This window comes from Indicator indicator, chromosome 1 (assembly GCF_027791375.1).
Source record: "Indicator indicator isolate 239-I01 chromosome 1, UM_Iind_1.1, whole genome shotgun sequence".
NCBI classification, from domain to species: domain Eukaryota; kingdom Metazoa; phylum Chordata; class Aves; order Piciformes; family Indicatoridae; genus Indicator; species Indicator indicator.
The window spans coordinates 46854047-46869546 of NC_072010.1; the positions used below are offsets into that span (position 1 = coordinate 46854047).

The 15500-nt window shown below is 40.3% G+C and overlaps 1 protein-coding gene across 2 annotated transcripts in view; it reads left to right on the forward strand.

Annotated features, from left to right (window-relative positions):
• Window positions 1–15116, forward strand: part of SLAIN1 (SLAIN motif family member 1) — a 48576-nt gene extending 33460 nt beyond the window's left edge. Inside the window, exons 5-8 of one of the 2 annotated variants that reach the window (XM_054385990.1) lie at window positions 765–1103; window positions 8675–8839; window positions 10757–11054; window positions 15041–15116. In XM_054385990.1, the coding sequence (XP_054241965.1) occupies window positions 765–1103; window positions 8675–8839; window positions 10757–11054; window positions 15041–15116 (878 nt within the window). The remainder of the gene's footprint in view (window positions 1–764; window positions 1104–8674; window positions 8840–10756; window positions 11055–15040) is intronic. The other variant, XM_054385997.1, reaches the window with a different exon arrangement.
• Window positions 15117–15500: the final 384 nt, after the last annotated feature.

The window sequence follows — 15500 nt, forward strand, 5'->3', positions numbered from 1 at the left end:
TGGGAATGCAATCTATATCCCCTTTTTCCCTGACTACTGTGTAACAAGAAAAGGGTGGGGGAAAGTACAAAGCATGTGGGTGTTACCCTGTCACTTACCTGGAGGATACATGCTCTTATAGGGCAGTGCTAATAGTGGGATGGTTTTCAAAACCTAACGTTCTGAGAAGGGGTTGGTAGGATGTGAACCTGCCTAAAACACAGCGATGTTACCACTAAGCCTTGTCCATGAGACTGACCACCTGCTAGGAACTAAATCTGGTTCAGGAAGGTTGGAGAGACAGAATATTTACATGGGTTATAAGCTTAGGAAATGTCATTGTCAGCACTTTCATTGCATGGATATGAAGTTTAATAGCATGAATTTGGAAAACTAATAGAGCAAGTGTTAATTTAGGAGTGTTGCAAAATTAATACTCGTGTAGTCTTTCTGTTGTCAGAAAAATAGGTGCCTCCTGAAGGCATTCATCTTTTGTTAAGAGAGGCATCTAAGACCTCTCAGGAGTGCTGCATCTTAGAGATGCATGTATTCTTTTAATATTTTTTTATTAAAAAGGGATCTCAAGGGAAATAATTTGGGCTTAAATGCCTGAAAGATAGATACTGAAAATTAGATCAGATGAATCCTACTTCAGATCTTCAGCCTAGTGACATTGTCAGTCCATTTCTTGCTGTAAAATTGTCTACTTACCTGCAAGATTGAAGTGCATGTTAAGAGTTAATCACTTAGCCAGAGCTGAATCATCCTCTTCTTGGAATTTGCAGGCCTTAGGCAAGATTATGCTTCGACTTCTGCATCCGTGTCAAGGCACAGCTCAGGCGTCTCTCTGCACACAGGAAAGAAAGGGACATGTGGTGACCAGGAGTATGATCGCTATAGTCTTGAGGATGAAGAAGAGTTTGACCACCTCCCACCTCCACAACCACGCCTGACTCGCTGCTCCCCCTTCCAGAGAGGGATTCCTCACTCACAGACTTTCTCCAGTATCCGGGACTGCAGGAGGAGCCCTACCTCCCCGCAATTCCCTTCAAATACTTATCAACAGCCCTACTACTCTCCTCAAGCCCAGACTCCAGAGCAGCAGCCAAATAGGATTAATGGAGGTGGGTTTCATGCTTTTCTGAGAAGTGATCTTTTCTTTATGCAAAGTACCAGTGCCATTTTAAAGGTCAAGTTGTGTCAAGAGTATTTAGTACATGACAGCTAGACCAGTCTGTGAATTGTGACAAGCAATTTAAGCAATTTATGGTGTGTTACTGTTAAATAATTTGCTACAAAATGTAATCTGTGACCTGGATGTGAAAGTTGTTGCTTTAGTCTGTTTTAAAGTGCTGCATAGGATGACTGCAGTGAAGAAAGAAGAAACAAAGGAAAGAGCAGCATCTTTTAGCAGACTAATAGCTGTTGAGAAGAACTGGTTGGGTTTTTGAGTTTGGCCTATGCATGTCCATCATGGATACAGTAAAACACAAATCCGGGTTTTAAGATTTCCATTCCCTTTCTTAGTCCCTGCTTTGCTGTTAATGTAGCTATGCTGTGAATCCATGATGAGTGCTTATGGGGTCAACATGCTGCTCCTGCTCCAGGTCTGGTAGGGTAGACTGTTAAAGTAGTGGGAGATTACATTGCTCTCAAACTATCCTGAGCCATTGCTGAGTTTTGCACTGCCTTTGAGATGTATTCCAGAGTCTCTGGAAGATCTCTTGCTTGGTGCTTGGTCAAGACTTAAGTTTACCTCTGTTATTACTCTTACCTTCCTTTCATTCCATATTATGATCACAATTTTTTTTCTCCTACTGCATCTTCCTTTCCTATTCTCTCAGTCTTTTCCCCAAGCTAATTCAAAACAATCAGTTTTCAGTCCAGGTCATGTTTGTGACATTACAGGTTGTAACTCACCCTTGGGCAAGAAAATAAATGTACTGTTCAAAACAACGCAAAGTTGCTATTTATAGGGTACTACAGGTATGGATGTTGCTTTCCTGACAAATATAGTATGACAGCTTGATGTCAAAAGCACTTGCATTCAAAGACAGACATGACATGGGAGTATAATTGAGAAGTGGCAGTATATAAACAAGGCTGATATTTAAGAGGAGATAGAGGGATGTGGACATTTGTTGGTACAACATGCGTGCCACGTTAATTTAACAATTGGTTTTGTTGCTGATGAGGTACAAGTGTAGGACAGCACTTGATGATGGGCTGGAAGAAAAGTCAGGAAGATAAAAAGGAAGGTTATGGGGCATTGTTTTATTCAGGAGTAGGGGAAAGTTCTGGTGCTGTGATCATTTGATGTAGTCCCCCAATGCTTTTTGCAGTGATTTATTTTTTGCGTTCCATGTAAGTGGAATTTAACCATTAGAATTCCCACAAGGGCACTAAAGATATTAGACTCCTAGTTTATTAACTAGAAAGTGTATAAAGGAAAAAGACCAATTTACCACTTAGTTGCCTTTTATTCTGAACGACTTTGAAGTGTTGGATAATCTGTTTGGTGTTGCTCAGATGTGGAACATCAGTACAAATACACTGAAGGTGTGATAAATTTGGAAAACTTCACTAACTCTTTTAAGAGTATAATACTGATGCTTGATGAGGAGCACCTACATGTAGATGCTGAGATGTGGGTATCCACATGTGTATGAAGGGACTTGAAGTTCAGCTGCTCACCTACAAGCACTTAGTGCTATATTATGAGGTACTTTGATGCACCCTGCTTGGCTTCACCACTGCCACGTGTCAGTGCTGTTTAAATGCCATAGACAACTCAGGGTCTCTCAAATGGTGTGAGGTCAGTGAGGACATTGACTTGAGTGCTGGTGTCTAATCTCTCACTATAGCTGATGGTTTGCTTGTTGTTCATCCACAGGATTGCTTCTGGGTAGCAGAGAGATTGTCTGGGGTTTGTCACCCTAGCAATCTTCTGCCTGTACTTGGAGTGAGAGTACTCCTAGATGTTTTCCAGCTGTGTTTCAGGCCATAATTTTGAACTCACACATTGTTCTTGCCAAGTAGCCAAGTGCTGCCCCTGCCGTGATTTTGATGCTGTTTTAAATTGCTGTGTGTCTATTTTAAAATAAAATACCGTACTTCTATTTTTTAATACTGTAAAATCTAGCTCCCACTCTCAAACCCAAAACTCTTTCTCAAATAGAGAGGTGGAAAAAGGTCAGCTTTTAGTGGCTTACTGGTTCACAGAGAGTTTTCTGCTCATAAACTTTCTTGTTCAGTAAGGAATGGAGAACTCACTGTAGGAAATTGTTGCTGTCCTCGCTAGGAAAGCCTCTCTGGATGAGGTGCTTTGGTATAGAGAAGATGCTACTTATCAAGAACCACTACAGAACTCTCAGTCTGGCAGCCCAGCTAGAGCATGCCTCTTCTGGGGCAGCTTTGCTCTGACATCAAGGTCTGTGTGCATGCTACATGGACATTAATCTTCAGGTGGTGAGAGTATTAGTGAAGGGGAAAAAAAAAAAAAAGAAAGCGCTAGAATGAGGGCAGCCACTGGTGGTGCTGGCACCAGAAGACAGAAGGCAGGTGCTGCCTGTTCTGGTGTCCTGCCAGAAAGAAGCTGAGCTGCTGATCCCAGGCTGACTTCAGAGAAGAAAGAGCATTGGGGGAAGAACTTCCTGGACAAAAAAAAAAAAAAAAAAAAAAACAGAACAGAAGCAGCTGGGGAAGAGGCAAAGTGCTGTCTTTACTGTAATTTTGTGGAAGGCTTAACAAAATAAGGGACAGTTTCGCCTGCTTTTTGACCCATTTCTTATCGGTAGTGAATATGTTCTGTGCTGTGGGGTGGTCTTTTCGTGCACAATTTTAGTTGAGGGTAGAAGACCCTGTATTTCACAATTTCCAGTTTTTCCTGTGCTGCAGGCAATAAGCAATTTTGCATGGATGCCACATAGGGGAAAAAATGTAAACATGCAGTAGGTGATTCTAGTGGTGGATCATTTTGCTGAAGGTACGTGAAACGAGGACAACCAATGTATGACACCTAAAAAACACTCATGAAATGACAAACTGTTATATCTCAAAAAAGGCTGGAAAAGGTGAAGATACATCTGTGATGCTCCATATGGCTTCATCCTACTTAAATATCATCTTTGTTTTAGCCTAGATTATAGTCGAGACTCAGTAGTGGGTCACAAAGAGTATGGATGCTGTAGAAGATGCAGGTCCTTTGGAGTTCCTTGGGATTGTTAATATCCACACCCTCCTAGCAGAATGAACTGCAATCAACTGATGACTTTTTTAAGCTTGCCACTGAACTAGATTAGTGCAGAAGAGATAGCAGAAACCTTAGCAAATTTCAGCATTCATCATAAACAGGACTATTTGTGCAAATTACTTGAGAATACATCTCAGCTGTGCTGCGTCACTCGCAATGCTCCCATCAGTGTTAGGAGAGCAAAGAGCTCCAGAAAGGGAAGGTTTACTAGTAGCAGCTTGGAAAAACATTTTTGTTTTCTTCTTATATATTTCCAGCAAGTTCATATCTAGTCATGTCTCAGCCTCCTGAAATAATATTAACATCACATGATACCTACCTTCTGCTTCCATATATCAATCTCATAAAAGTTAGTGTTTCATTTACAAACAAAACATCTATAAGACTCTGTCCATTGTTCTGATGAAGGGAACAGGTGACAGAAGTTCAAGACAGATATTAGAAAGGATCTATCATCCAGGGAGCTGAAAGCTGCAAAATGCCATCAAGACAAACATTTCTGGATTTTCTCCAAACACAAAACTGACCTGCTGTTTTCGTTAGTTTTCAGGGCCATTTATCTCAGCAGACATAAAGATCCATCAAAGTAACACAGATGCTTGATGGATGAGAATTTACAGGTGCAGCAGGCATCTGCTGCCTCAGGACTGAAAGAATGAGCAGCACAGCAGGCTGTTGGAAGGAGAAGGGACTAATGAATAGGAGGCAAAAGATGCAACTTATAGAATCATGGAATCATAGAATTGTTAGGGTTAGAAGGGACCTCAAGGATCATCTAATTCCACCCCCCCTGCCATGGGCAGGGACACCTCACACTAGACCAGGTTACTAAGAGCCACATCCAGCCTGGCCTTAAAAAGCCTGCAGGGATGAGGCTTCCATGATCTTCCTGGGCAACCTGTTCCAGTGCCTCACCACCCTCATGGTAAAATACTTCTTCCTAACATCCAATCCAAATCTACACATTTCTATTTCTTTTCCATTCCCCCAAGCCCTGTCATTACCTGACACCCTAAAAAGTCCCTCACCAGCTGTCTTGTAGTCCCCCTTAAGAAACTGGAAGGCCACAATAAGGTCTCCTCGGAGCCTTCTTTTCTCCAGACTAAATAGCCCAACTCTCTCAGTCTGTCCTCATAGGAGAGGTGCTCCAGTCCTCTAATCATCCTCCTGGCTCTTCTCTGGACATGCTCCAGCACGTCCAGATCCTTCCTGCAACAGGGGCTCCAGAACTGGATGCAGTACTCCAGGTGGGGTCTCACCAGAGCTGAGTAGAGAGGGAGAATCACCTTCCTTGACCTGCTGGCTATGCTTCTCTTGATGCAGCCTAGGATGTGATTGGCTTTCCAGGCTGGAAGTGCACACTGGTGACTCCTGTTTAGCTTCTCATACAGCATCCCTGAGTCCTTTTCTTCAGGGCTGCTGACATGGGGGAAATCCAAGCCACTTCTGTACCTATTTTTTTCCTGCCATTGTGGTTGCATCCACTGGACAATTAAACACACTGAGCATGTCTGACTGACTGATGCAGCCCCTAAGTGGAAGAGCATGTACAGTCCAAGAAATTCAGCTTATACAACATGATATGTGGATAGTATTAGAAAAGCTATTTTATGCAAAATCATCTTCTCTACCACCAGCATGCTGCCCAAATCGTTTTTGCCAAGTGCTGTAATGTTTCTGATCTAGGGTTTCAGGACCTAGGATTTTAAAGGGTATGCGAGAGCTCCAAAATTAACAATAGCTACAGGCATCCCATATTCACACATTTTCTGCCACTCTGGGTCAAGAATTGGATCATAGAAAGACAGGTCTCTTTCCAGTTTCCAAGTATTTCAGAAATAAGAACATAGAGTAGCTGTGTGGATACCATTGTTTACATCCTTGGGACAGTTTTGGAAGCCAGATAACTGTTTTATCAGTGATATTGTGACAGAACCACACTGATAGTCCCTATGCTAATGTTCATTGTGGTACCACTGACAATTTCAGGCTGCTAGTGTCTGTGGTGAGTCATTGAAGTTCAACAACTCTTTAAATCTTTGATGGAGAATTACTCTTAAATTGGTTCTTTACCAGGATTTGGCTGTACTCTTGTTTCCTGTAACTCAAACCCTGCATGTCCTTTTCCTGCACTGAACTCCTCCCTTTCTTACCTCTCAAACCCACTGATTTAAAAAATATGAAAATGTAGTATATGTAATTCATGAGAATATTTATTTCCTAGACAGCAGAGCTTTTTTTTTTTTGGATCAGACCATCTATGGTAACTGAAAGTCAACCTTAGCTGAGATGGAAGAGAAGAAGGTCTCATCATTACAGGACTAGTGTGCATGATCCAGTGTCAAGGGCAGGTAGGCTCTAGCAATTGGAACTTGGAACATGAAGATACTGGAAATATTGGACCTTTGAAGTACAGGGATGTTTTGACTATTTGCAGGATTCTGTACTAGTTCTTACCATTAGCACCTGCCATACAAAAGCAGCTGCAGCGTTGCTGGGACTCAGTTTGCTGGAGTCACATAGGCATCACATATATTAAAGTTACTTTAGTGACAACTAATACCTTGTATAGATAGAACTCTACTGTCACTTCGTATTACTTGTCAGTTATTAGCAGCTTTAAGGATTAGAGGAGCTCATGATGGTGCTAAATAGGTTATATATTTATGTGAACTGCTAAACAGAGATTCCTAAGTCTGTTCAATGTTTCAGTCGACTGGGCTTGCCTTGTATGAGCTAGGAGGTCGACCTAAAACGGCAGTTCCAAGCTGCATGTGATATGTTGTTCCTGTGCATGAATCCAAAATGTCAGTCTTGAAATGCCTTCTTGCTGTTGGAGAGAGCAGTCATAAGTCCCTGTTAGAAGATGAGCATACTCGTGCTTTCTGTTGCAATTTGAGGACTGGAGGCAGACAGGTGTTGCAACCTATGGCAGGGGTGGGAGCTAGTGGCCTCCATGCTGTCTGCAGTAACAGGAAAAATGTAACTACCTCAGCATTTGTGCTCCTGAACCTGGCTAAGAGGTTAGTGGTGTTATTAATGGTGTTATTAGTTATTAATGGTGCTAGCAGTATTAATTAATGACAGATTAATGAATGATCTGTTGTTTCCTCACGTAGTGCTTTATTGAAGTCTGTCATGTCACAGGAGGCAGTTCAGACCAGGTTATTCAGGGAGTGCCTGTCTGCCACTGCCAGTCTCTCCTGGTTGTACAGGACCTCATTCATGTTATAAAGATGTGAGGGATGAATGTTGGGAGGAGGGAACCAGGCTCTTCTCAGTGACATCCAGTGATAGGACAAGGGGCAAGAGGTACAAGCTGGAGCATAGGAGGCTTCACATAAACTTAAGAAAAAGCTTTTTCATTGTGAGGATAACACAGCACTGCAGCAGGCTGCCCAGAGAGTTTGTGAAGTCTCTTTCTCTAGAGACATTCAAAACTCACCTGGAGGTGTTCCTGTGTGATCTACCCTAGGTGATCCTGCTATGGCAGGAGGGTTGGACTAGGTATCTTTTGATGTCCCCTCCAACCCCTAACGTTCTGTGGTTCTGTGACCATGCCATCTCTCTGTGGCCCTGTGGCAGAAGAGACTGAAGGAGCTTCACCTTAGAGTGCCTAATGCTGTTGTGGTTGGGAGGTCTTCTTGAGATGTCAAACTTGGTTTTGGCTTCTCTCTCCAAATCAAGCAGCATGAGTGGAGTTGCAGGCATCTTCTGACCCCTTAGCTGCCTTAGCTATTGAACCTTCCCCAGAAATATTAGGGACATATGCAGCTTTCTTTCTGCAGAAGGCTCTATGGGCCTGTTCTGAAAATGCCCACCAAATCAGGCACCACAGGAGGGAGAACCAACAGATTTGAAAATCTTTGTGTCAACCCAGGGCTCCAAGTGACTGATCAGCATCAAGATTTAGCAGTTTTTTTATATGACCACCTGCCGAAACTTAACATGCTAATAAGTTTAGGTACTGAATGGAATGTTTTATCATATCACTGGCACTTGAAAGCAAGACTTTAGTCACTTAGCATGGATTCATCTCACCCATCCTTAGACATCCACAGTATATACTCTGTCTGTCTCTGCAGCCTTGCTTTGTATTCACTGCAAAGAAGCAGGCACATTTAGGGCATGATTCATCTGACCTACTTTACACATTTATGTGAAACTCATCCTTACTGTGATACTTCAGTGATTAAATCCTTGTTATTCTGAAAATGTACTGCCTATTGGTGTCTTTACAATTATTTGTGAGTAATCATGCTGTTAAAATTGTCAGAAGAGTTCAATTAGTAAGCATATTCGTATTCATCCTACAGAGCAAAACCTTTCTTTGTGTGGAAGTAATTTGTTTTCATTTTGATTTTCTGCAGAAATTATTCAGAGGCTGCTTGTGCTTGTTGGAAATTCTGACATGACTGTGGATGTTGTCTTCTTTTGTTTCAGATAAACTTCGAAGAAGCATGCCTAACCTCGCTCGGATGCCAAGTACCCCCACCATTAACAGTAATGCTGGCTTTGCCAGTTCTCCAGTCACTGTGAGGAACAGTCAGAGCTTTGATTCCAATTTGCATGGAGCAAGTAATGGGATTTCAAGGATGCAGTCGTGTAGTAAGTACCTGTGTTCTTCAGCTGCACACAAGGAATCAATAGAATGGTAAAATACGTGTCCCAGTCACTGATCCACTGCTTCATGAAAAATTGAAAGCAGACTGTGTTCTCTTTGCACCAGGTTTTAATATGGCTCAGGATTTTCAAAGTTTCTCTTTTAGAAAGCAAATTCTTCCAGTCTTGTTATGCAGTACTGAGAGTTTCATCACTTTTTTTTTAATTGTTTTCTTTGCCTATTCACTATCATTATTCGTAATAATTATTAGTAGTAGTAGTGTAGTAGAAGCACCAGTGAATTAATATGTAATTAATTCACATATGCTTACATTTTGGCTTTTGACATTAAAATTGAAAACTGCTTTTCTTGGTAATTTATACAATGCTGTTTTTTACAGTACACTATCTAAATATCTGAAAATACATGACCTCTCTTACTGCTATTTTCTTCTGAGCAAATGTGATAGACAAGGTTATATGCTCAAGTATGACTGCTTGTCAAGTGGAGGAATTAAAGTGACTCTAATTAGTTTAATTTACATGACTTCTTGTTGGAGGGATGAAGGGAGTATTGATATAGTGAATGTTGAATTATTGATGTAGAACATGAACAAGAACAGATCAAAATCCAAACCCATCTTTTATAGTGTGGTGCTTGAGGTACTCTGAGAGGGAATGGAAAAAGTTAATTTCTTTGGATGCAGGCAGGAGAAAGGATTTAACTTAAGCCTTCCATATCCTGTGGGATTTTAGAGGGAGAAGTTGACAAAAAGTTTTTCTTTGGGTGTTTTCTTTCAAATTTAAGCAGAATTTACAAATGTCTTAAAAACTTTTAAATTACATCTTTTTTTTGGAAGATATACTTGACTGTTGGATTTATTTTGTTTTATTTTTGTCCTGTTTGAATAGAAGATCGGAAGTAGTTGTTTAGGTTCCCACTCGAATTTGTGTGGTAGTACATTGAGAGTTAGATTTTTATTTCCCATTTTGGAAATGCATATTTCTTGGTGTTTATGTGTATATATACATAGCTGTGTGTACAAAATGTGATTTTTATGAAATAATTCCTTGAAAACATTTCTAACAAGTGGCTGTGCTGGGGTATTTAAGGAGCTGTGTTAGAAGAGTCCCATAACAGCATATTACCAGTATTATTTAATTGAATCATACACGCGTTTTCTCCTGTGTCTTTAAATGATCTTAAGATGGAATTTTTCAAAGACTTGAGAAAGAATTGGCCTGCATATGGTGTATTAATTTATATGCTTCAGGCTTTTGACAGTTTGCCTTTGATATGTGAGCTCTGAAACAGATGTGTGTCTGATGTACACCAGAGGGCAGGATTGTGTAGGAAAATCTCTCTACATAAAGCTTCTGAAACCCATAGCATTGATTTTAAATGATAGTTTACGTAACATCAGCCTTGGAATATGTTGTTAAATTCAAGAGTTTTTAAGTAGCCTTTATATTGTTTCTATACATGAAGCTTAGACTTCTGTGATGTTTTATAATGCTTTAACGCAGTGTTCCTTGAACAAGATGTGGTTATTCCAAGCAACCTTACAAAAGCCTTAATGATCTAACAGTAATTAATTTATACCTTCAGCTACCTCACCTGTTTAAAGCTGTAATTGCGTAGGTGGAATTAATGTGTTTGTAATGGCTAATAAAGCCTTTTTCAAGAGAGAAAGAGGTATGAATATGAGGTGAGATTTTTGTTCAGGATATGGATGGAACAGGGTATTTTAGTTCAGTGCAGTATTAATGGATCCAAGGGGGTGTTCAGTAGTCTATAATTAGCAAGTAAATTGTATACTGATGTATTTATCCCTGTTCAGATCATGTAAAAATGAGCATTAGTGGCTGGCCACATCTGTTGCATGCTGACCTTGTTACTTCCTTTTCTACCACTCTTTACAGTTCCATCACCAGGACAACTTCAACACAGAGTTCACAGTGTGGGACATTTTCCAGTGTCTGTCAGACAGCCTCTCAAAGCTACTGCCTACGTAAGCCCAACAGTACAAGGTAGTAGTAGTAGTAGTAGTAGCAGTGTTCCAATGACCAACAACTTACAGTTATATTCTAACACTGGGATTCCAATGCCAAACAAGACTGCCAGTCAAGGGATTGTAGGGCGCAGTGCTCTTCCAAGACCGTCGCTGGCCATCAATGGGAGTGGCATACCCAGAAGTAAAATTGCACAGCCAGTTCGAAGGTAAGAGTTACACAGGCCTCCTTCCCTAGCTTTGGCTTCGGTCATGGGCTATTTGTTTCTCTTCCAGGTATGAAGCTGGGTTATGAAAAAGGAGTGTTTCTAGCTTATTATGTGATAGCAGGTGAAAGTCACTTTCCAGAAATAATGGTGGACAATGTCTCTTGGTAGTTCCTAGTAAACTATAATAGTGAGAGAATGTAATCACATATAAATAAGAATGGATTGCCACCTATTAATAAGAAACCAAAACAAATGGAAATCTCATATCATGAACATATGTGACTTGATGCCTTCTAGATTTGTGCCAACAGCTATTTCAATGTCACAGGACGAGCAAATCTTAGAGTGCTCAGGTAGAGCTGCATCCTTCTTGTTGTACATGGCAGTAGACTGTAAAAATGGAATTTGTGACATTAGAGCATGGTGAGGAATAACACAGTGCAGTCTTGGGTTGAACCAGCATCTTTTCTGTTCCACCTGGGAGATAATAGGCAAATAGGGAGTCCTGGAGTATCATATGCTTGCACTAAGCTATACTGTTAATTGTGTCTCCAGATATTTTTTTTTTTAGGACAAGCAATAAAATAAGCTCAAGGAAAGAGACTCTGTTTTAATAACCTTATGACAGCTATGAATTAAACTCTTAGCTGTATATTCTGTAATTAATAGGTGGTGAATTTTCTCAGAGAAAGTTTGATGAACTTTTGTCAGCTCTTTTATTTCTTCCCATTGCACACATCCCTCCCCTTCTGAGGGCCTGCCGCATGACCACCTGGTTTTCTGTTGAATGGACTATTGCTGTTCAGGTCTTGCTATTTCTATTCTTTTCACTGAATACTGGCTAGATCTAGAGTAAGTTCAATTGCTGGCATTCTCTTTTTGGGTGAGTTACTCAGGGATTACCACCAATGTGACTGACAACGGATTTTGATGAACTGCAGTGAAACTTTGATAAAAAGCCGTCAGGTTTCTTCTTTGATGAAGACTGTACCGTGAGATTTCTATTATAACCTCCTTTGCTCTCTGCTGGAACTCTCTCTCTTAGAGTCCTTTATTGTAGAGAATTTTCTTTCTTTTCTTTTTCCCCCCCTCTTTTCCACTTCATGCTCTTCTGCAGAGCTCTTTAATTTTTCATACCAACGTGTGAGAAAGGCTTCTGGGCCATGAAGCCCAGTCCCTTGCTATTTTGTAACTTTTCACACAACAGACAATGTTAAAGAAAAACAAAAGTAAAAGGTTTCAGTGGGTAGGTGACACAATGTGCTCTCAACATTGTTTTTATTAGAAGCTGATTCAAATCAGTAATAAAGCTATTTATAGTCCAGAAAGTCTGGGCTCCTGTCTTCTTACTTCCAATTGTACCTTAACAGCATCATATGTTGCCATAGAGCCAGATCAATGATCCTTGAAGATGAATGGTCTTTGCACTGTGGGAATGACAAGCTCATAGCACTCTAAAAGCACAGACAGATTTGACCTCAGCCTGCAGTTCTTTTAAGACCTTCATTTTATTCAGTTTCAGTTCATGTGGAATTTTCATGGAAAGAATTCAGCCAGCATTATCAGATTTGTCACTATGGTAATTTCTAAGAATGGTATTTCTGATTATCAGTTTAAGAGTCTAACTTCTGTTAGACTGAAAATTAAAGTATTTTTAATCATAACTCAATTCAAAGTAGAAAAAAAAATGGTATGTTTTGGGTTGGGTTTTTTTTGTGGTTTTTGTGGAGATTTTTTAATCAAATATTCAGGGAGAAATGCACATTCAGAGCAAAACTTTGTCTTTATACTTGTGGACAGACTGTTAGGTAGGAAAATTATTGGTATTTTAGATACTTAAAATAGATGTTAGACAATTTATGTAGGCCCTGCATTAAGGAACTCCAGTATTTACTGTATAGAATCAAACAAGGAATTGATTAGGGAGTGCTCTTGATAATTTGTAAAACAAAAAGATAACAGCCAAGATAACCAACTTGGCTATATATTAGCTGCTTTTCTCTTTGTTGTCAAAGACTCATGCATCCACAAGCAGTCTAAAGAGATTGTAAGAGATTGTAAGAATACAGTCTATCTATTCTTAGCTTCACAAGTGAGACATCACCTTTTCTTGTTCCTATTGAATGGATCCAATCTCCAGCTCCAAGCTCAGGGCATCTTATGGACCCCTACCTTCCACTCCTCCACTTTCTGTATTTACACAATTTGAGGGACAGCAGGGGCAGCTTCCTGTGGGGCAAGGTGAGCTGGGAGCTACAGTGCCCAGCTAACGGCAGCATTGATGGTCACCAGGGTCAGCTAAGAGTCCCAGTCTCCAGACAAGTCCACAGTGCTGAAGCAGGTCACAGCAGGTCAAAGCCAAGAAGTCAGTCAGCAGCTTTGAGTCTGGATCTTCCCAGGTACCAGGCACAGGTATTATAACAGCAACATGAACATAGCTCTGGAACCAGGATGGGAAGCTTTCTCGTTCTTGCTGCAATCCAGCTGGTAATGGAAAAGTAGAAGGGGCCAACAGACCCTCCAAAACTCATTACCTCAAACCATGTGACATCATACTGACAAATTGTGCTTGTTTGAAACTGTTTTCAACATGTGCGTTTTCCTCTTCATTGCCCTGTAGCAGCGAATCACCTCTGGTTACATAGTTATTTTCAGTTATTGCATAGTTACTACAGTTATTTTCTACTTAGTTAATTATTCTTTACTTTAGCCATCTCCTTTTTTCTTTTTTCTTGAAGATTGTTAAACATACTTCCCTCTTTCTTTCTGGAAAAAAAAAAAGAAAGCAGAAGTTGAGGAAAACAGCAGTGGCAGGTTGTTCTATGTCTCAAGTAACTGGATTTATATACTTGATAAGTGATCCTTCAACAAAGTGGAGTTGCACAAAAGCACCTTGACTGAACCCAAGTTTAACCAACTGTTTTTACTTTAATACAATATTTTTGCCAGTAAAAAAGCAGTTGTAAAGTTGTAACAGAGAAGTGAAAAGCTGCTTTTACTGACTGTACCTCTTACAACATACTTCTGCCTTTTTCCAGCCAGGGTCATTTGCAAGAGAGAGAAGGCATCAGTAAATCACAGGAAAAAAAAAAAAAAAAAAAAAAAAAAACAGAGAAATGTGAGAATAAGTCTTGAGAGCTGGTTTTATAAGAAACAGTTTCACAGAATTGAGGCACTTTATTCTCAGCAAATTCTGGTGTAACTAAAATATGATTGCAGCAAATTAGAGAGAGCCTGCCCTGTCACCTATGGGTTGGTAGTCACATCAAGTTGGGTGGTTGTTTTACCTTTTTTAATCTAATTTGAAACACTTACCTGAGTAGTACCTGGAGGGAAGATGGTCGACAAGCATTTTATAGTAAGTCTCCCCTCATCAGAGACACAGCCTTGGTGTGAGGGTGGGCACTTAGAGAATGGCACATTCTCTGCAGGAGTGGTGATGGTACTGTCACTGGTGGCTCTTTGGGTGTGGGATGGAAATGCATCATCACATGTCTTGAATAGGAGGTTAGAGCTTGGTAGAGTTCTTCAACTGATAAGATGCCAAAATACTTTAGTGGCTTGCGTAGTGTTTATATAAAAGTGCTTTTTTTTCATGAGCATGCTGAGCACAACAACTTCTTGGAGAATATTTCCCATTAGAGCTCTGCTGTCTGTAGTGACAAAGATAGGTTTTTGTTGTCTTTAGCTCTGAAAAAAACAGATCTTCCTGTTTCAAGGGATTGACATCATGACGGTCAAATTCTTTCTACAAACCTTTTACCCTGTTAAAACCAGTAACAGTAATGAGATTGCATTGGATGTGGCTTTAATTTCACTGTAAGTCTTTACATTCACAGTAGCATGGATCCAGAAATAAACCAGTGTGATGTCTCTAAGCAAACCACAAAGTCAGTGTCACTGCAGATGTAAATGATGTTTGTTGCCTTGATCTTTCAAGTGGAATGTGACTTCCTTTGCCTTTTTTGTCCTTTTGTTTAATACAGTTTTCTTCAACCTCCAAAGCCACTTTCGTCACTCAGCACAATGCGGGATGGGAACTGGAGAGATGGCTGCTATTGATGAAGGATACCCATCAACAACGGAGAACAAATAATGTGGATTTCAATACCCAGCTGGCTGGGTAACGATGATTTGGGAAAGGAAGGTCATACAGTATTATTTCCCCCTGGGAATTTACTATGTAACCATCCATAATGCAATATCATTTTTTTGAAAATGAACATCTTATCGAATACTAAATATTGCACTTAATCCGGCACCTGAACAGCTGCGTTGTTATCAGAGTAACAATGGCAGTGTGGGCATTTGGAACTGAAGAAAGTATTATATATGTGCAAAGTACCATATTTCCTTGGAAAGAGCTAGGAGATAATACTTTTGGGCAGCTTTGCTGTACTGAAATTCTAAGCTAGTTTTATTCAATGTAAAGGCATCATGCATTTT